This window comes from Ornithodoros turicata, chromosome 5 (assembly GCF_037126465.1).
Source record: "Ornithodoros turicata isolate Travis chromosome 5, ASM3712646v1, whole genome shotgun sequence".
NCBI lineage: Eukaryota > Metazoa > Arthropoda > Arachnida > Ixodida > Argasidae > Ornithodoros > Ornithodoros turicata.
Window position 1 is genome coordinate 69,888,825 of NC_088205.1, and position 22,020 is coordinate 69,910,844.

At 44.6% G+C, this 22,020-nt stretch overlaps 2 protein-coding genes across 2 annotated transcripts; one reads left to right on the top strand and one right to left on the bottom strand.

Annotated features, from left to right (window-relative positions):
- Positions 1-1,385: 1,385 nt before the first annotated feature.
- On the bottom strand, positions 1,386-15,654 carry LOC135394666 (MIT domain-containing protein 1-like). The gene is made up of 6 exons (XM_064625520.1): positions 15,508-15,654; positions 15,352-15,453; positions 14,486-14,622; positions 13,136-13,222; positions 12,883-12,995; positions 1,386-1,627 (listed from the first exon to the last, which is right to left on the bottom strand). Exons 1-6 carry the CDS (start codon positions 15,650-15,652, stop codon positions 1,459-1,461), a joined length of 753 nt encoding a protein of 250 aa, XP_064481590.1. The 5' UTR covers positions 15,653-15,654; the 3' UTR covers positions 1,386-1,458.
- A 3,255-nt stretch (positions 15,655-18,909) lies between these two features.
- On the top strand, positions 18,910-21,026 carry LOC135394673 (protein THEM6-like). Its single transcript, XM_064625530.1, has 3 exons — positions 18,910-19,126; positions 19,724-19,935; positions 20,675-21,026. Exons 1-3 carry the CDS (start codon positions 18,970-18,972, stop codon positions 20,912-20,914), a joined length of 609 nt encoding a protein of 202 aa, XP_064481600.1. The 5' UTR covers positions 18,910-18,969; the 3' UTR covers positions 20,915-21,026.
- Positions 21,027-22,020: the final 994 nt, after the last annotated feature.

A 22,020-nucleotide genomic window follows, 5' to 3' on the forward strand; every position in this document is an offset into this window, starting at 1 on the left:
AAACGGTGCTTAAAGCCATCCCTTACGTTCAAAATTCAGAAGCTAAAGGATGTTCATGGCAAAGCTGAGGCAGGACGTCAATTTGTTTCTTTCACAAGTGACATGTGGATTCGAGCAACTTAGGGAAAAGGTGCTGAAGCCAGGAATCGAACCTGGGTTGTTCAGAAACTATTACAGCCTCATCTGTACGTGTAACATGCCACCGCACATGGCATCAAATTTTGAAATCAACATAATTGCCCCAGTAAGTGTAGACTCGGCCGAAAATCCGGAAACACTATCATATAAGATTAAAGAGTATAGGGGCCATATAGGGGCCAAGCCATAATTTCAGTGTTTTGGAACAGAATGAAATACAGTCGAACCTCGTTTATATGACCACTTAGCTTGGGAACCATTCCATCCCCATGTGAATCCTCGTCGTTAATATGACAACTCGCTTATCCAAAAATGACCACGATTTTTTGCACACAATATGGGGGAAAACACGTGTGTATTCTACCCTGTATAATATGACCTCCAGCAGCTGAACAAGTGGTCCTCCTGACCTACAATTGCACTGTGGTTTCAGATGATGCATGTGGAAGCTGCACACTGTTTCACAGCGTTTTCACACTGCTTCACACTGTTTCAGGATGACTCATGATGCTCTTTGCAGCACTAGCAAACATGTTTAGAAGAGCAGTGGCCTTGGTCACCTGGTCATACTGACTTGCTGCGGTTGTACAGGAACAATAGAACATGCCATGTCTGTCCTCTTTCCCTCTCTGTCTCATGGTACTCGCCTTTGCCATGTACCAGCTCCCTTTGCTTTAGCCCTTTTGCCAACAGAATGACATTGAGCAACAGAGTAACATGCTGGATGTGTTCAGCTTTGACCATGCAATGGTATATAATTGGAAAAACTACAGCTTCAAGATGTAACTACATATGTAGACATTTTTATCGGATGTCTTCTGCAAATTAACAGTAAGATGTTCTTCAACAGTGCCTCCTGTTTTGCAGTAAATAATGACGGAGTTGTGTAACACACAGGGTTTCCTTCCTGTCTTTGGTGCATATCATATGCTGTTTCCTTTTTGACAATTAGCTTTATGACCAATATCTGTGGGGATGGTCATGGTCATGGTCATATGAATAAGATTTGACTGTATATATGTGTTGGCAACATATGTACATTACATCATTCTTTTATAAACTGTGTATGCAAGACACAGTGACACACATGAACTGTTGCTTGAAGTAGCCAACCACAGCATACTAGCCGTTTAGGCTATACAGAAGAATAACTTATTGTACGGCACTTGACATTGTGTGATAGTTCCCTACATGTGTAAGTATGCTTTGTGGTAGCACTAAATTGACATTCACAAGGCCCTTGTACATTGATGAGACACACCTTTATAATGTTTACATAATTACAAAAAGTATCAAAAATATTTACATTGACTAAATGAATCACGTCTTCTGTGTTGCTGAGTTGATAGCCTTCTTGTGGAATATGTCCACCGTTGTTTCAAAGCACTGTCGCAGGTCATGGTTGAATGTTCCCAAGCTGAATCTGTTTGGTGTCGGCCTAAAATAGCTTAGTCCACGGCCTATTTTTATTATCCAACCATTGCTCAGCCTGAAACAAAGAGAATAGAGTGAATCAAATTATCTCTCTACAAAAGGGACAGAAGCCAAGGGAGCGTACACTTGTTTTAAAACATCCGCAGACCAATTTGGTCTTCAAGGTCATTCCATACTTTCATGCAACTACTGCATCAGAACTTGCTGACTACAGCAAGTAAGCATGTGTAAAGAGCATTTATGTATATGAGCAGATGACAAACTTAAGACTAATTTTAATCTCGAACCAGTTAGGAAGCACACCATAATGGAAGGTACCTCAAACTTCTTTTTTGCTGTCACGTGGAAAATTTCCAAAATTAGTTCACAAGAGTGTGCATGGCGGCGGCGACGATCTCTCCCAGCTCATTCTGCTGTGTTGTGATGGCCACGACGTACTAGATCATAACGACCATGTCATAATAGGCAAACCCTATGAGGAGCCCCGTCTGCACGAGCCATGCCAGGGGCGCTACTCATCAGCCCACGAGGTCTACATCATGACTGGACAATGGAAATTTCAATTTTGAGCACGCAGAAGCGGACATACGACTACCGTAGCAGACGACAGCAACAGCTCCTATGAAAACGCGTAGAATGATGATGATAATCAACTTTAGAAAGGAGCATCTCCCGTGGGACATCCACCGCTTGTACAAAAATAGTTAGGTAAGCTAAAGTACAAAGTATTGCAGAAATGAGAAAGCAATAACCGGGCCGATGAGTAGCGCCACCGCTAGCTTCTAAATGCGGCGCTGGGAAGGGGTGCCTACGATATGGTCGTTATAATCTAGCAGGTCGTGGTGATGACACGTCATCCGAGTACTTTTATTGGCTGCCAAGAATCACGTGCTATGGGACAGGAGCAAGGTGATCAATCGCCCGCTGTGCCTCACACGTGCGACTGGTGGTGCCAAATATACAACCCCAAAAAGAAGGTGTGTCACTATTGGGCAGATGACGCGACCATACCTGCCAACTTGGGAACATCCAGATTAGGGAGATTTCAAGAGCTGGGGGGGGGGGGACAGCCATTGCTGGGTGGCTTTTACTTGCATATGTAACAGGAGCACACTTCACCCCAGCAGGCTCATCGGGCACAAGTTTTGCAGCATCAGACTTTGCCCTCTCCAAGAAACTATCTGGGTGTCAAGCTGTGACAAGGCTATGACACTTTCTCAAAAGAACGTGAGGACACGAAACTATGTCTGTGTTCTCTTTGCGAGGTACGCAAGGTCGAAACAGCTAGTGCAAAGGCACCTTTATTACCCGAAAATATGGAGGAAATGCCTGGAAGCTAGAAGTGCTAGAACTAGAACCATGACCAGAACCCCTGAGCTCTGCAACACAGAGGCTCCGGGAAGCGGCAGCAATGCCGATGGCAATTGGGCTGGTATTGGATCGACGTTTTCGTCTGTGTGCACAGAGACAAAGCAGGCCTTTGATATATAGAGAGGGAAACTGCATTTTCCGGGAGATTTGCTTCTCGGCCGTACAATCGTACAAACCAGGGCCGAATCCGGGAGTCTCCCGGATGAATCGGGAGAGTTGGCAGGTATGCGCGACGTCCCAGACTGGCAGGTGAGGGGGAAGGGCTCTTCCGACCTGAGAGACTGAAAGCTCTCTTCTTGCGCACCAGGACTGCACGCTGCACTCATACCTTTCGAGTGAAAATGTGTCTCTCATAGCTTGCAATCCTAATTTCTACTCCTCTTGAACTTTTTGTTTTTCCCTGGAGCCCTGTTTTCTCCTGCTCTAGCTAGCAACAGCAAACAATCAACAATTCATTTTAGTGACGATTCTGGTCTTCCGTCCTGGCAGGCACCACTATGCCCCACTGCTCGCGGCAATGTAGCGAAAATTGAATTATAATAATCTCTGCAATGAGGACCAAAGTTCCATGGTGTCCAGAAGGGTGAGCAGTGCTTTTAGGGCATAGAGTTGGTGAGCTGGACTCGATCATGGTCTGAGCAGTTTTGTCGTAGTGCGAGTCTAACTGGTTTAAAGACACTGTAAGCGTAGTCCGAACAGCTGGGAACGCAGACAATGGAAAAGGATGTGTTCCAAATTTCCAAATCGATATACAGTCAAACTCCTTTACAACGAAACTCAGTGGACAGCAAAAAAAAATTTGCAGTAGAGGTATTTTCGTTAAAAAGGATGTCCATTATTGGACCTATAGGGCTCCAGCGGGACTGCAAAAAAATTTGCTGTAGTGGTATTTTCATTAAAAAGGTGTTCGCTATAAAGGAGTTTGACTGTACTGACGGCAACCTGTACAGCGCGCCTGCTGCAAGCGATAATGCATCTGAGCAGTTAAAGTGATATGTCCACAAAGTCGCATCTGATGAATTAATACGGAAGCATGACAGCAGCTCTTTTGTGAGAATTGAGACAGTTTTCCCACATCATAGAGTAAGCGTTGTACCAACTATTGCAAGCATAGATAAGGAAGGAATGTCTGTTGCCCACTGACACTAGGCCACGGTTCAGTAGTATACAACACTCATTCGTCTACTAAAACAGAGCTGCTTCTACGGAGTCAGCAGTGATGTTAATAAAGATGTCAGAGGCAGAGGTAGCACTGAGTGTACACCAACATTTTTTTTTTCTTGCATATAGCAAGAGATCTCACACACAAGGTTGCTGTTCCAATGCCTTTTCTTATGATGAATTACAAAGTATAACACTTTGATGCTGTGTTGTAGTATCCAGTATAGCTTGGAAACAAAAACAGAGAAAAATACTGCTTTGGAAACTGGGACCGAAAGTAGCGTGGAAGCGAAAACGGAAATAAAATGTCAAGTCTTTATCTACCATAAAAAGAAGCCGACAAATTATTATTTGCTGTAACATACCCTCGCATTGACCCATGAGGCACCGGCACTTGTGATTCACCTTGTATATTGTACCATCTGATGTTAGTATATCAACGTAATTCTCACGAAAGCATACCACCATGCCTCAACCGCTTGAAAGCATCGTCCCAATCACGTTGCCCTATTGTGTCCGCTCCCGTTGTCTGCAAGCGCTGTTGGATGGACAGTGTGAAGGTTGGATCGAAGCGTGTGGCGCGAGGAGGTACGTCACTTCATTCCTGCGTCAACCCTTCTCGGACAGTGGCTTGGTGCTTCCTAGCGAGCGAGCGTCTCACACGGAGACGCAACGTCACACTGACACGGGGGGATAAGTCATTGTGAAGCAGAGACAATAGCCGAGCAGTCTGTGTATATTTGTACAGATGTAGAGGATTTCACCTTTACAAGAGTACAAAAACAGTCTGTGAAGACATTCCTCGGAGAATGTGGTCTTTTGGGGCCTGACGATCCTGGAGAGTGACTGAAATAGGAGACGTAGGTTAGCTTGTATTGGAGGTAGATCACTGTGTAGAACAGTTTCTGTTGGTGGTGATCTGAACTTCTAGCACGTTGGGCAGCTGCTCACGTAGCCCTGTACGTACTGGCTTGTGCAGACCACCGCACGACTGTCGTTCTCTTGCTCTACGTTGTGTCATTTCCTGATGCCCAATGTGGATCCAACGCTTCAGAAGTCCCCGTCGAAGAGTTGGTGGCATCATTAGCCTCGACCTCCGCATTAGTAGACTATGTGTCAAAGATGATTCTGCGACCATGCTTTACATCCAAGCGTCCTGCTTCTTCCACCCTTGGCCAATGATTCTGACAGTAGCCCTGGATTATCATGAAAGGCTGAGTATTTTTTGTTCCTTTTGTATGTGCTGAAGCATACCAGGAGAAGCTGCAAGTAGCTCCACTGCTAACATATTGTAATCTTGCAATAGTGGCCTACGTGACAAAAGGTCTGCTGTATACAGTCAACCCTCGATTTATGAATCTTCGATTATATGAATTCCCTCGTTTTATGAACCTCGATATTCGAATAATGAATGGAATTTCTGGGAACCAACTAGGAGTTGCCCAGCATTTTTGCCCTCAATTTATGAACGGATCGTTCTGAGGCCAACAAAAACCTTCAAAGGGATTATTCGTGGTCTTATGAATGACGCCTGAACAGACAAAACGTTTTCCAGGTATTGCACCCTCGGTTCTTAACCCCTCGAAATCCGAACGACAAACGGGTTTTTACAGAAGTGTTCCTGACCTCAATTCATGAATAAGGTGTCCGCTGTCACCCGGAGATGAATAAACATAGGTTAGAAACCCCAGAGGAAATCCGAGACCAGTTGAGTGCGAATGTGCTGACATCTGCTCTTTCCAAGATTGACACAGCGGAAGGCATGGTCCAAAGCAAAATTTACACAATATATTGCATTATAAACACAATAACAACTTGGAAATACTGTTCCATTTGCTCGATAGTACTCACTTAACAGAATTTTCGATTTATGAATCCTTCGATTTATGAACGATTTTTCGGGGAACCGAGGGTGTTCATAAAACGAGGGTGTTCATAAAAACTGTATATGTAAAGTAAAACCTCGATAATTCGACCCCTGCTAGTTGATATAATTCGGACGACTCACGCGGTCCCGGCAGATGCCTATATAAGTTTATGGTAAGAAACGCTTATTAATTCGGAAGCTGTCACGCGCCCACCGCATAATTTGGATGGCACGACGTTGCAGTGAACCTCCGCAGACAGCGTGCACCCGAATGATCACGCGGACAAAGAAGGCAAGGTGTGGCGCCACTCTACGACTAAGAAGAACAGGCACGCTCGTATCGCTATGGTTACCAGCGCTGTGAAGTTTTCTCTCTCCCTTCAAGCATGCAGCATGCGTCAAGCAACCACATGTCTCACACTCTTGTTCCTGCACTGCACGCCAAGCTACCATGGCGACTCCGTAATCGACTCCAAAGGAATCGCGAAGTGCTTTCGCCTTTGTGGTCTTACGTGATTGAACAACTGTGTCTGCATTGGGGAACACGACTGCCGAAGAGGACAATAGCCATTCCCGTGGTCGGCCTTCTTCGGCGCAACTTGGGGACTACATCACAATTGACGACGCTGTTGCTAGCAGTTTGACCGAGGATGAAATTGTGGACGCTGTCCTTGCAACTGCTGAGAAGACAATCGTCGGAGGAAAAATGTGAGCAGCCACCACCGCAGCAGAAGCACTTGCGGTTTTGGACGATTTCTGCTTGAACGCTTCTGGTGGTGCAAGTGCAGTGGTGTTACTGTACTTTCATGAAACGTGGACTATCTGACGGTCATACTCAAAGGTGTGCATGCGAAGACTCTGTAGCCGTGGCGTCAACTTGTTAATCTTCGTTACTTGCACCAGCAGTTTGTGGTAGGCTTCCATTGCTAACTGTAGCCCGGATAGATGTACAGTAAACCCCCAATAACTCGAAGTCGTAAAAACCGGAAAAAATTTTGAGATAAGCGGGGTTTCGAGTTATGCGAACAGCGAAAATTACGTTGCCAACGATGTTACGAGAATGCGCTATGTTATGAAACGTAAAAAAAAAAGCGTTCCTACAGTAATAGGACTCATAAACAATTCCGAAGCCATTTATTTTTTAACATCATCTGAGACTGAATAACTCTGTAATAGCAATCTGCTTGGCATTTGCGTCTGTGAACAAGAAAGCATCTTCAAGCACTTCAGTGCAACGCATGAGACGCTCCTCCCGGCACGTCACTACCGCGGCCAGTCTCGACGATTTCTGTATCACTCAGTTCACCGCTACTGGAACATCGCCGTCGTAAAGCGCATAGTCCTCGATGTTCAAGTCCTAAGTCACTCTCCCCAAAACATGCGAGGCGCATCACGTCGTTGCACAACTCATCACAGCCACTGAAGTGGTCTGCTGGCTCCGGTACGGCGGTGGAAGACCAGAAACCCGCATGAATGAAACAGTTCATGCTATTGGCTTGATGAACTTGCTACCAGGCCTCTGATAAGTGCCACCTTCCGCTCCAAAGTCAGGGACTTTCATGCGCGTTGTTCAGCCATCATGGCGCCGCGAAGAACAAAACGAAGAGATGCTCGGACGAATGCAGAGGAGGAGGAGTGACGTTGGGTGGAAAGGGGAGTGTTGTCTGGCTGCCACAGCTAGCGGCGCGTGAGGCGTGAGTCACTAGGACTGAAAGGCATTGACCTTGACCTAGCCTGGGGGACCGAAGAATGCACGTTATCAGCCGTAGGTACGCCGACCTACCGGTGATGGGATTTCGAGATATCTGTACTCGGGCAAAAAAAAAGCTTCGACTTAAAAGGGCCCAAATATATAGGAAGCATTTGGACATGGATCGGGACGCAAAAAATATTCGAGATAACCGATATTTTGAGATAAGCGAGTTCGAGTTAACGAGGGTTTACTGTATTGTGAAGTGCTTGCATGCCAAGCCTTCCTTCCTTATCTGCTTGTACTTTTGTTCCGTGGTCTACATAGCATGCCAAGTACATATATGCAACTGGTAGTCCATATAACTGGGGAGTCTCCTCCTGTAGCAGTATACTGCACCCAGATAGTAGGACTTGGTGCAGATTCCCTGATGATGTCGGAATCCACCTAGAGTCAAGGTCACATGACCAGAAGTATGCGAATATTCGAGAATACGAATCAAATATTTGCTATATTTGAAGTTTCCGACTATTCGAAAAAGTAAGTGTAGAGGAGGGTGGTCCTCCTCTACATGAGCCCCGACCGGCGATGATGGTATGCCACGGAGAGGCGATGACGGTGGCCTATCTCCATGGCCGTGCTGGTGGAACTGAGAACTGAGAAACGGGTGCTCCACACGCGTGGCCGTCGTTGTCGTCGTCCAGCGTCCGCTACAGTAAGAATATTTGAATGCTTTCAAATATCATAGCAGCTTACTACCAAGCTGTTGCCAGTTGTGTGCTTGAATCTGTAGATTGCAGTAACAACGACTATCATGAATAATAGAATACCTGCAGAGCGATGCATGGAGCTTTCGAGTGATATATAACTAGGGTTTGTGGTTTTCGGCATTTTCCGAAAAGTGCCGCAAAACACCCCCCGAATGATTTTTTTCAGATTCGGAATATTCCGAAAAAATACGAATTTCTCGTATCCCGACAGCTGCCATTCCTGGAACCGCAAAGGGAAATCCCCTTGGAATCCCCCTTTGTCAACTATTTCTCGAGCGATTTTTCCGTTAAAAAGGCTATCCGGTGTCGAAAGCACGCGCAGTGCTATCCGGTTACGCGCAGTGCTGCGCGTAACCGATGGCGGTGCTGGTGATGATTATGACGCTGCTGCTACAGCTATCTTCGGGCTGTGCCCTTGTTTCGTTGTGCGTAAGCACTTATAGGAGGATGACCTCAGCTCTGTTGATGAATCTCGTATGGATGATATAAAGCGCGAGTTTTTCGAATATGCTGCATGCCCTGCCCCTCAGGTGGATATATCTCCTATTCAGTTTTGGACGACCCGTTCCAGCACATGGCCTTTGTTGTCACAGTGCGCCTTAAGCATACTGGCTATTCCTGTTTCTAGCGCTAATGTTGAGCGCGTGTTCTCTAAACTGCGTGTTATTAATCACAAGGAGCGAGCCGCTATGACAGATGTGAGCATGATGATGTACGCTTGCATCTATTACAACAAGAGGTAGTCTCATTGTTTGCTGGTTTGGCACAGGCCATAAAAGACATTGTTAATGAAACCATGAATCAATTCACTTCTTTTCGGTTCGTTGTTACTTCGCCCGCAAAATAGGCTCTCCTTCATGCGAAATAAATAGATGCCCGTATTCGGGCATTTATTTTTTGGGCGGAGTATAGATGCCGAAAAAATCCGGTTTATAGTCCCCAATATAAATGCCGATAAACACCCCCCGAATTGGGTTGAAAATAAATGCCGAAAACCACAAACCCTATATATAACCAGTGATAATCAAATAGTACGAGGGGCGTTCAAGTCAAACCGGGACTTTCTGTCTCCTGAGTGTACAAATGGCTCACGCTACCTCTTTTTCGTCATTTTCACTCGCGACAGGCCTCCGCATTTACCACGTGGTTGTCGTGGTGAGCTCGCACATCGAACCGCGAATTGTCATGAAGTTTCTCGTGAATGAAGGCGTAAAGTCATCTGAAACTCGCAGAAGACTTTAGGCTCAGTATGGCCACGATACACTTTGCCGCAGGAAAGCGTTTGAGTGGTGCAAACGGTCCTGAGATGGCCGTACATGAGTGCAGGACGATCCCGGCGGGGGCGGCTGAGAGCCCAGAGTCAGAGTTCCTGAGAACATCCAACTTGTGGAGCGCCTGATCCTTAAGGACCGACGGATAATATGTCTCGAACTGGCTTGAAAGACGGACCTTTCTGTGGGAATGTTGAACACTATCATTCATGAACCCGTCCAGTTTCGGAAGGTTAGTGCCCGTTGGGTCCTGAGGCAGCCCTCCGTGTTTGACCGACAGAGAAGACTGGAAATCTCACAAAAGCTAAGGTACCGTTTCGACACTGAAGGACAGCCGTTCCTTGATCGGATCATCACGTGCGATGAAACATGGGTACACCATTTCACTCCCGAGTCTAAGTGCGCTTCAAAACAGTGGAAGCATCCGGGCTCGCCAACTCCCAAGCTGGATCACCCAGTCTGCGGGTAAGGTCATGGCCACGGGTTTCTGCGACAAGGCTGGCTTTGTTCATGTTGATTTTCTGCTCAGTGGTACCACTGGTGGTCAGGTTCTCAGGGATGTACATAATGCGCGAAAGCAAAAGCGGCCGGGCCTCATCACCGAATGGAGTCTTCCTCCTACAGGACAATGCACGCCCGCATACCGCGCATCTCACGACACGCACCTTACAGGAACTTGGCTGGAAGTTGCTGCCACATCCCCCTTAAAGTCCAGACCTCGCCCCCCCCCCCCCCCAGCGATTTCCATCTCTTCGGGCCACTGGAGGCGTTCCTTGGGGGCCGCCACTTCAGCTGCGACGACAAGGTCAAGAATGCGGTCCGATCATGGCTGCTAGGCGGCGGTAAGGATTTCTACGCTGCTGGCATCCAAGCCCTCGTGAAACGCTGGGACAAGTGCATTAGTACAGCTGGAGATTACGTTGAAAAATAAAACTAATTTCTCCCCTGTAAGTTCATTTTACTTTTGCGAAAAAAGAAAAGTCCCGGTTTGACTTGAACACCCCTTGTATAATCAAATCATCAACATGTGGGATAACAGCGATGATCGAGGAGATCAAAGCAGCGCTGAACATTAATGAGGCGTAAACGATCGCACGTGATAAGCACAGCCACTCCTACGGCATCACCGAGGATCGCAGTTTTACGGCACTAATGAATGAGACCGTTTCAAACTACGCGTTACTGTTAGGAACTATGGTCTCACATATGACGTTACGCATGAGAGCACAGTGTTTACTGCCAACACGACAAGTGCGGAAGGCATTACCAGTGCAAGAAAAAAACACTTGTTACATTCGTTTTCCATCTTGATAACCTGTGGGCTGAGATGTGGTCATCAGTAAACCATCCCACATTCTGAACATGCCATTACTTCCATTATCTTTACTTCCATTCCGTCTGTGTTTCACCAGCACTTACAATGCCAATGCAGGTTTTGAGCGTCCATGAAGGATTTTCGAAGTGCAAATTGTTTTTACGGTTTTCAGTTTACCACATGAGAACAACGCATTGTATCATTGTAAAAATAATTTGGCTGTACATGTGCAGATAAGCATGTATGTCATGTGTTACACCACTACACTAATACATACTCCTTATTAGCCCTTTTCAAGTGCATATCGTAGGGCATTTTTCTAAGGATCAGCAGCACAAAAGTGTGGACGATATTAGTTTATCAGGGCTTAATTGTTACTCTTAGAAGCCTATATCCTACGATGTGATATTCGAAATTAAATTCCATATCTGAAGGGCAATTTTGCAGATATTCATGTTCGATTTGTATTTAGAAATTTCAATATATTCGCACACCTCTTGTCATATCTGGGGTACAGTCGGAGCTCTCTGTGTGTTGAAACTCCTTTTCTTCAACTGGTCCCTAGGTCCAACAAGCTTCTTTAGTAGAGGCAGGCAAAAGAGGCTTTAGCAGGGTCATCTTGTCTGCTACTTCTGTCAAAAACATGGCAAGGTGGTTGACCATATCAAGGCAAGGCTTCAACTCCATCACACTCTCTGGATGTTTCATTTCCAAAATGGCATCGGTGTTCACTGGATCTGTGGAAAAATCCATCTTCCATGTCTTTGCTTTATAAAATTCGCATTTCTTCGAGTCCAATCTCATAGCACTGCTATTATTGCAGAACCACTTTTTTCAGCTTGATGACGTATGCTGTCCAGGCCTTGTGAAAATTGGTATGTTTCCCTTTGGAAAAGTTCATGCTGCAGAAATACTGCAGGGCAACCTCAGGATTTGAACCCTACCGACCAGAGTGACGAACGTCATCAGCTCTAGCTGAAATTGCATGTATGCTGCTTTGGCGCCCAGATTCCTGAAAAATCTTCTTGAATGATCTTTTAGCGAGATTCTCTTTGACAGTTGGCATGAGCAACCTGTCACGGATGACTTGACTATTCTCTTCAGCATAGTCAACACAGATTCTCAACTGTCGGTCCGGATGCGCACCACTCAATACAGTGCTCCACCTTTCTGAACGTGTCCTGCTCCCTATGCTGGTACTGCTGGTAAAAGCAGCACAAGGATGCAGCTTGGATAGGACATTGCAATAATGCTTTGCATCAGCTCTTGTGGCTATCTTGCACTGGGTCTTCATTTTACCAAGGCCTGAGATGAAACTTGGATAACTCATTATCATATTGTCGCTCTCACATGCTGTAACCTCAAGTAAGTGAAGTAAGACGTTAAGTTGCCATACGGTCAGTCTTTATATCAGAGCTTGCTGAAGCCAAACAAACAATCAATTGTCCATGTCTCGGATACAGTCTTTTTGTAAACAGTTGCTGTTCCGCGGTTCAGCCTTTCCTATCTATCAAGGCGCTTCTAGCCTAGAGTGTCCAACTTTCCTATGACATTCCGGTAGCTCTTCACTGGAAGGACCGCAAAGTTTGCACCTGACAACCATGTCATGTCAACCATGACATTGACTGTATACAGGCACACCATAGCTGCCATGGTGCTTGTTTTCCTGGCCATCATACGCCTCCAATGAAGACCTCTTCGAGCACCGCTGGAATGTCTCTTGTCCTCACCTGCCCTTTTAATCTGCTTTGTGTTTGTGTACAATGAGTGATGGCATGTTACGCATGTCAGAGCAGCTATTCGTTCTTTTTCCCTCATGTATGGTTTGTCTTGTAAAGCAGTATCAGAACGCACGTTCATCTCACCTGATCTCTCGATCGTGAAGAGTCTCCGAAAATTGCACTATGAGGTTGACACCGTGCTCAGCCAAGCTTTCCTTGATTAAATTGATCCTCTCAATTTGTGACTTGGGATCATTCTGGACAAGCACAAAGTAAAAGCACTGAGTGTCAAATAAGGCTGTCATCAAGTGCTACATCAGACAAAGGCTGCAAACATAAATGTAGTGAAATCAAGTGAACATCACTGAAGGCTTTCAACTCACATAGAGCACTTTACCTGATCAAGACCTGTTGCCAAGATGATTTCTTTGAGATTTGAACACCTCTTCACTGCCAGTTCACACAGCTGCAGGAAGTTTTGAGCCTGTCATTGCAGATATGAGACAAGCGTGTTTTCAGACATCTTTTTTTGTTGTTGTTGTTGTTGTTGATATAAAACGTGATGACTGTAAAAGCAGCTAAATGAGGTGTACCAAAAAAGTGTGTGGAAGTATCAATGAAAGACCACCCCAAAACCTATGCTTTAATAAATAAAAGTATGAAATAACAGTATCAGTCAAACTTTAGCTTCCCTCGTACAGTCTTATCTCAAATTCAATCATAGTGCGCTGGAACAAAAGCCGTGCACCTGCACCCCTATGTTAGTCTATCATCAGAACATATTTTTATCGACTGGGTCAGAAAATTATCTGCTGCCATTGCGATAAGCACAGGTAGGCAAAGGTCAAAGCACTTGCGTTAAAAGGCAAACTTCTCTATCAGGAGAGCTAGCTTCGCCACTATCCTACACATACTGAAGGGACAGATAAGATTGTTCCTTCTACAGGGTGTCCCAGAAAACGTGTCATTGAATTTTAATTAAAAAACTATGCTATTGAGGAGCTATCGTATCGGAAAAAATAGCCGAAAATCATCATCTACGGAGCTCGTAGAGGATAGCGCGCAACGAATTTTTCTGCGAAATCATTGTCAGTCCGACGAAAGGTCGTTGGAAACCCAGCCCACACCGGTATGGTAGAAAGGGATAACACAAACATAGCTTATCGTGTCAGGCTTTATCTGGGACCATCACTTTTTCTACTATCACTCTGTGGGCTGGGTTTCCAACCTCCTTTCGTCGGACTGACAGTGATTGCGCTCAAAAAAGTCCTCGCGCGTCATACTCAAGTGCCCCGAGAAGCATGATGTTCGGCTATTTTTTAGGATGGGATACGTCCTCAACATCACTGTTAATTATCATGAATTTGAGTAAATTCGGCACGCTCTTCATGTTGGTGGGGCAAAAAAGTGACCTTTACTTGGCAAATTTCCGAGTTCACTTCGCAAAAATTTACATAATTAAACTTAAATGCATGACATGCACATCAGGAGGTGGCAAAAACCTAGTAAGCACAAATGCTGTTGACTGCATGATTCTAGGTGGCGTAGTTTTTTTATTAGAATTCAATGACACGTCTCCTGGGACACCCTGTATAACCAGTGCACTGCAACCTGTAATACTGCCCTTCTTTAGAAGGAACATGCTTAGAGGCATGGACATTGTGTGGATGTGATGATATGATGCTGTGCGGACCCCAGCTGTCGCATGTCACGTACGGTCTCGGCTGTAGCTCAAAAGCAGACATACCTGGTGCACTGCCCGGATGTATGGATCATCAACATCTATAGACGTCACCCTGTCATCCAGAAGGTGCCCGAAGACACTCTCATAGCTGTGACCCGTCGATTTATCTTCTATCTGGATCTGTTCGTGATACGTACCCGCTGCAAAAGTGCACTAAGAGCACATATATTCTTTTCTGTGCTTGCATACAGTACTTTACTACATATATACAGGGTTATTCCAGCAAACGTTACACATTTCGATCGCACTGTAAAAATGGAAGACTAGGTTTGATTCATCCTAGACTTTGCAGACTGATAGCCATTTACCTGAAGTTTCATTCGCATTTTTCGTAAGCACTATGATCATGTAGAAAGGACATTAAAAATAAAGCAAAATCTCGCCCCATGCATTTTCAATGGCCTATCCCACGCAAACACCGCCATTTTTTCTTGTGTCTGCTTCACATTCAGATCACTTCACACAGGTAGCGCTACCTACAACGATGTCACATGCCGATTCTGACGTTATGCACCAATCCTCTTGTTCTAGTCTTGTTCTGTATGCTGGTGCCACCTGTGTGTGGTGAAATGAAAATGAAGCAGACGCAGCAGATAATGGCGGCTTTTGAGCGAGATAGGCCATAGAAAATGCATAGAGTGAAATTTTGCTTGATTTTTAATTTTTCTTCTACAGGGCCATAATGCTCACAAAAAATTCCAACAAAACTTCAGACAAATGGCTACCAGTCTACCAAGTTTGGTGTAGGATAAACCTCGTCTTCTATTTTTATGATGCGATCAAAATGTGTAACGTTTGCTAGACTAACCCTGTACTTTGTTTTTACAGTTGGTAAAAACAAAATACAACACAGTGTCTACTATATTTACCTTCTTTCTCCTGCTGTACAAGCTCTTTCACTTTTTCTGCTCTATCAATGTAAGTTTTCGCTTGCTTCCGAAGATGTTCACGTCTACTGTCATCTGTAACACCTGAAACCAGCAAAGTTCACAACCTATTCCATGCTATTTGCCTACCGTCCTCACCTTTTAATGCGTCAACGAGCAGCTGTATTCCTTCTTGGTAGCAAACGAGTGCCGATGTGTACCTCTTTTCATTGTCATATTGTACTGCTCGTGTTAAAACAGACGCTGCAGATGCTTGCATCCCACTCTGCTTAGAGGCCGCCATGAATGAGATGGATTGGATTGGATACCGTTTCGAAGCCGACAGCGATCGCGGCATTGGCTGTTTTGCCGTTTGTCAGTCCCCGAAGTTTCGGTTTCATTATTTTCACTTCGTTGCTGTCTCTCTTTGGCACAAATTAATTCGATATTTTTAATGAACATATTACTCTCAAAGTAAGTTTATTTGTACATATGTCAATCTATTCTTCAAACATGCCACATACTACATCCTCAACGCATCTCAACTCATCATATTCATTACGCAGAAGTGATCTTTACCGAGTGAAATCCCCGAGACACAGCAACGAAAGGGACGACACAACACAACGGGGGTTTCACTCAGCAGAATGTTTCACCAGCTAGCCTGCGCCCTCGTCCTTATTCATGTGTTCGTTACCTTCTGTTGCCCGTTCTGCGCACTAACTCAGGTGTTCACTCATTAGATTATTTGGTCCGAGCTTGTGGAATGTTCTCCCTCTAGAACTGCGACAAATTAACCACTCTTCCCTATTTATTCGACAGGTGAAGATGTTGGATTTGCCAGACATGTAAAAATTCCTAGTTCCCAGCTGATTCGTGCCGTATCTACATGGCTTTCCCGTTTTTATGTGGATTAGAAGCTGGTATTGTCATTTTTTGCCATGCAAGACGTAGAACGCTGTTTGTGTACTTATTTTTGGGACTGCACCACAGGCTTGTCCTTGCAGTTCCACATTTGATCCTGCTTTTAATGTATCTTTCGATAAATGCTAAAAAATCTGGCATCCATCACGTATGAATCACGAAACATTTGCCAAACAGTAGGGTAGAGAAACTCCGACTTAACATAACAATCAGCAAACAGTAGGGGTTTTAAAAAACGAACTTCGTTGCACGTTACGCTGAACATTACTGAACTTGGTCATAATATATCTCGTGGTGGTTGAAGATAAGCGACGATACAGGCCGAATACAATAGGGGGCGAATAAACCCTTCGCCATGCACGTACGCTGCATGGTGTGAACACAAGAGATCTTCAGTATGGCATCTCACTTTCGAAATCTTGGTGCTACTTTATGTCGACTCGGTACGACTTTTTGGTGATACTAAATCCGATTTTGAAGCGCAGTTTCTGTTTCGTATTGAAGACCTGTATAGGCCGTACGCGGCCATGACGATAAAGCAGAGATGATTTAACGCGTGCCCATGCACGTCCGTAATTCCCCATTGTGATAAATGATATCAAACTTTAAACAAATTAAAGGAACATGAAGTATTCCATGAAAGGTAGGAATGCTTCGTTGGTGGTCCGATTGAATGCTTTGAGTGCTTTCAAGGCAGAGGGTGCCGAAGACGACGCTTCGCCTTTTTTGAACCGGAAGCACCGCCGTATTGCCCTGCATATTCAGCTATTGTCCCAGATATCAGAACAGATCCTTCAGATATCATGCATTGCACACAAATTACTCCCAAATACGTAAATGCGTGAAATGAATTCTCCCAAATATACGTGAAATGTCCATATGAGTGGATCGAAAGCAGAGTGGCGTGATTTAAATCATGATTTATATCAGTGATAATCGACGGGATTTAAATCTGAATAGTTTCTCATAAAAAAAAAGTAAGAAAGAAAGGAAGGAAAGGAAAGAAGGAAAGGAAGAGGAAGAAGGAAAGAAGAATGCAAAATTCAAAAAAGGAGCTCCAAAACGTGGCAAAACAGCAAAAATACTTGAATAAGAGAGAAACTGATGTTCTGAGGCTGGAACAGCATAGAAGGGACAGATACAAACAAAGCCTCAAATTGCCTAAGAATCTTCATCTTCGTCTTTCAAAAATACTTGGTTAGTAATAATTCCAGCAACGCTCTGGCTGGCTAATATAATTCGTTGTCACAGTGGTAACGCCTACAACTACCCAGTTCCCACGCTGCATGCATCCTTTTCGACCAGACATCCTAACGCAAACAGATTACGGGCACCACTGCCACCTCACATCAGACTAACTTCCTCTATCTCAAACAGTTTTGGAGTTAACTTGGTATCTTACCAGCTTCGCTTGCAAATTTCTGGAGTACATCATCGTTAAAATATTGTGTTCAAGAAAACGTATTTTTCTACGCCTGTATCAGCATGGCTCTCGTAGAGGACTCGTACGAGACGCAGCCGGCTTAACACTTAACATTCTCTCTAGCGTACAATTTCAAAACGCAGTCTACTTTGCTTTGATGTTTAGGTTGCTTCACGGGTACGCGACGATAAGATTCCTGCACAAGGTAGTACAACGCAGCGAAGAAGCAATCAACTCCTGGTTACACACTCATACAAATGAACTTCACCGCATAGCACGTTCCTATACAACAGTCATCTCGAATGATATCGCTATCTGCCCTGATTTGTTGAAAACGGGAGGCGTACGCCTTTTCTGTGACAGTTATGAACAGCATAAGTGTCACAGAAAAGGCGTACGCCTCCCGTTTTCAACAAATCAGGGCAGACAACGATATCATTCGAGATGATGGTTGGCTAGGAGCATGCTATGCGGTGAAGTTCATTTTTAAGAGTGTAGGGGTATGTACGTAGAAGTTGTAGCCTGTCAAGATAGCACCCTTACAGTTATGAGCTACTCTTGGAGGCATTTGGTACTGCACTCGAATACTGTGAAGAGCTGAGTATTCGGGAGTCTACTCAGCTACTTTTCTACAGGGGTCGCTGACCTTAAATACCCGTTGAGTATCTTGTACGAGCTTGTTGTAGATGAACAACAGAAAAAAACAAGATAAATAAATAAATAAATAAATGAATTAGAGTGGGACGAGGCAGATTCTGTACATCGTGCTGCCACTGAGTGTCGCACACGTGGGTATTTTATGACTCTGAAGAAAAAAATGGCCAGTTACCAGGGCTGTTAAAAGTTTGATTAAAATCAAATAATCCCGACTTAAATCAAATTAGTCAGCTTTAATTCTTTTTTTTAAATCATGATTTGTTTGCAATCCTAGTCCTAGAACTTTTTTAACGGAACTCGAAACGTTAGACATGATGGTCCGGGTCCGCGTGTATAGCCTTGATTACTTTTGGCGCGCTGCCTCCGCGCATAAAAGTCACCATACGTAGAACATAGGATCGAAATGCAACCAACAACTGTTCTGATGTCAGTATAATTATATATGTGCACACGCGAAAGATGTGCTCGATGTCGTGACCATGAATCACACACTGTATAGTCATGCTGGCCATCAACAGCAAACCTGCGAACACCTGGGCCGTGTATCGTAGTAAAAGAAGAAGATTATGCACTCGTAGACAACCTTTTAAGGCGCGTCCGAACGATGCTGCGTTGATATGGGTCTCTATCTCGTTGCCGTGCTATTTGCCTTACTATGTCTCTACTTCTTTCTTGATGTGAACTACTTCCTGCGCCATGTGACCCTCATGTTGCTGTACCACTTAAGATGGAAACGTCGTCGGCTACCACTGGATGCGCCGGACAGCTCCAGAGGTCAGTGCTATACGAGTGTGATATTGCATGTAGAACTTTTTTCCGCGATGCGAATTCGGTCACTATGATCTTATCCGGAAGCCTTTGCGGCCTTCAGTGTAAGATAACTTGAAAACCTCGTTGTGGTATAGTGGCTGGGCGAAGTGCTGACACTTCTGATTGCTGACGATCGCTGTGCAGTTCTTGTGGGTACTCACTGAACTTATCCTCATCCTTATATACTTATCCCTCTTTATATATATATATATATATATATATATTGTGTTTACCACACAACAGCGACAACTTTATTTTAGTTTTCTTTAATTTTGATGGTGATGATGATTGGGGTGTTTCATCGCCACAGGCGATACATTGCTGGCGGTAATCTTTACCACACATATAACAAACATTAAATTGGATTTAAAGTGAGTAATACCTGCGCAAGTAAGAATAAATCGTCCACGGTACAGTAAAGGGACATCTTAGTGAATACTTTCCACTGCGACGTTCCTGTTGCATTATCCGTAGTTGTGAAGTTACCACCAACGATTGCAGCATCTATCGACCAAACTTTTTGTTGTGAATTCAGGCAAACCGTCATTGTATGATTTGCAGGAATGTGCCGTCTGACGGACCTTGATCACATGTGCCACATGAACAACGCAAGGTACCTTCGTGCGTTTGAGTACGGACGAACCTGCTTTGGCTTGAAAAATGGTTTATGGAAAGCAGCTGCAAATTTGAAGAAAACTCTTCTCGTTGCCGCTGTTGCCGTGCGCTACAGGAAGCCTTTGAAGCTGTTCCAGAAATACCACATCGTCACCAAGGTACCGTTTTTGCTCACAATGGGAAGCAGTTACGCATACGTTGAAAACCAGTCCTGATACGATTTAGAGTATCTCTCACCTTATTATTTTTGGCCCTTGGAGAACACAATGCGAATTTTCCTTGTAGTTTTTCCTCCTGTCGGGGACCATGCCCCATGTGAGCACTCGTACGTATACAACCTGAAACCACCTAACACCGTTTAATAGCAGAGTAGATGCTTTAGTGGAACACTGAATGCGATGTAATGTACGTAAGGTTTCTGTGGAATTTGTATTGTAGTTCTAGTTGGAACCAATTAACCGTGTTTATCTGACGCAATATAAGTTCCTTAGGTGATGTCGCCGACATGTGCAGGTCTTCACGATTACCTATAGCTCATTCTAAAGATGGGAGTTCAATGCTGGTTAAGTTTAATGTAGCAGCAAATGGCATGGCTGCGTCATCGCACCGCCAGTCTCGTATACGCAGAACTTATCCTCCGAATTCTTTTAAAGGTCTCTTTCATGGGCTACATTTCGTGCGTTGTTCTTTGCGCTTACAATACTGAAGAAACCTTGAAATTTAAGTACTGCAATTGAAATACTAAACCTAAAATACTGAAACCTTGAAACTGAAAATACTGAAGAAACCTTGAGCTCCTTTTTCAATTCCATTTCCCATAGGTGCCGCATAATATTGGATGCCAACCACATAGAACGGAAATGTCGTTAACACGTTTTCTTTTTTCGCATGTCTCAGCTGGTGCACTGTCAGGGAAGAGACCTTTACGTTGACCAGCAGCTCATAACCGACAGCGACAACTTTGTGCGTGCCACATGTTTAGCCAAGATGACTTTGACGTCGGGTTCCGTCGAGGAACTCCTTGCAGCTCTGAAAGAAAATCCTTCCAAATTCACGGACGCCCCAGCTGAAGTGAAACAGTTTGTGGACTACAACACTATGAATAGTGAGAGGCTAAACCCCAACAAGGTAAAATGATAATAGCACGGCAACGAGCAACCCAGCATCGAAATTGGGCAGTGATGGGATGGGCAAGATGTGGCAACGGCGCAAAGTCCCTGTTTCTCAAGTAAAATTTCATTGGAACGAATGGTCGAGCGCAGTGTGTTGGACGAACTCTGCTCTACGCTCAGTAGAAGGTCAAGGATGTCCGTGGCATCGCTATGGCACGTATACAAAACGACTGTGATAGAATTTCTCTGAGGGGCATTAGAAACTAAAACAACATAGCGGTGAGGCGTTCAGAGAAAATGGGCCGCACCACGCCCACAAAAATAATCGGAGAGGTCTACTTTACGATCCTTTGATATACAGTAGTCTAAGAGACTAATGGCCACGAAATGACTAAGAAGTGGCTAATTGCGGCATCACACCACAGAAAATAATTGCCAAATAGCATTCCTCGTACGACATTCCCCAAGGACAGCTCACTGGTTCAATATAGCAGAATAAGTTCGTAATGTTTACCTGTGTGGCACCTATGCATTTGAGCTACATATACTCGTATGGTGTATGTATTTGCCCTATTGCGCGCACACACAAACAAAACAAAAGCGCGACACGAATACTTATCATGTTGAACTTACATCTATGGTACAAACGTCCCAAGCAGCACAATGTACTGAAAGTCGAGTGCAATAGGGGTGGACGGTATGTGTCTTATCAGTGTTCCTTAGTTTCAAGAGTCTGTTCAAGGTCTTCCACTTACCCGTCCACCCCTATTGCACTCGACTTTCAGTACATTTTGCTGCTTGGGGTGCGACTATACTTGCGCATGGCAATACACATTGTAGAAGGGTTGAGCTAGGGGTGGTATCCCTAAATACAAGTAGGTAGGTGGTATAGGAGTCTTTCTCGGCGATGGCGGAATGCTCTGGAATGCCAGGTATACAGAGGATCTTCTTCTACCATGTCGTGGGCTCTCCTCAGACATGTCCCAATCCCCATGTGTTCCCAAACATGTCAGTCGCGGCCTCTTACCATAGACTCGAGCAGAGGAGCACAAGCAGATCGCAAAATTGAAGAAAGATCACTTGCGGCTCACGATGTTTTCAAATTTCCACTGTTTCCGATAGCTAGTTTAA

What these genes read in the sequence shown, in the direction of transcription:
- LOC135394673 (XM_064625530.1), top strand. Translation starts at nt 18,970, where the DNA reads ATGGGTCTCTATCTCGTTGCCGTGCTATTTGCCTTACTATGTCTCTAC. An exon ending in TGCGCCGGACAGCTCCAGAG is followed by an intron (nt 19,127 to 19,723) that starts GTCAGTGCTATA and finishes TATGATTTGCAG; the next exon opens with GAATGTGCCGTCTGACGGAC. An exon ending in AATACCACATCGTCACCAAG is followed by an intron (nt 19,936 to 20,674) that starts GTACCGTTTTTG and finishes CGCATGTCTCAG; the next exon opens with CTGGTGCACTGTCAGGGAAG.
- LOC135394666 (XM_064625520.1), bottom strand. Translation starts at nt 15,652, where the DNA reads ATGGCGGCCTCTAAGCAGAGTGGGATGCAAGCATCTGCAGCGTCTGTT. An exon ending in GCTCGTTGACGCATTAAAAG is followed by an intron (nt 15,454 to 15,507) that starts GTGAGGACGGTA and finishes TGCTGGTTTCAG; the next exon opens with GTGTTACAGATGACAGTAGA. An exon ending in TGGCAACAGGTCTTGATCAG is followed by an intron (nt 12,996 to 13,135) that starts GTAAAGTGCTCT and finishes GTGCTTGTCCAG; the next exon opens with AATGATCCCAAGTCACAAAT.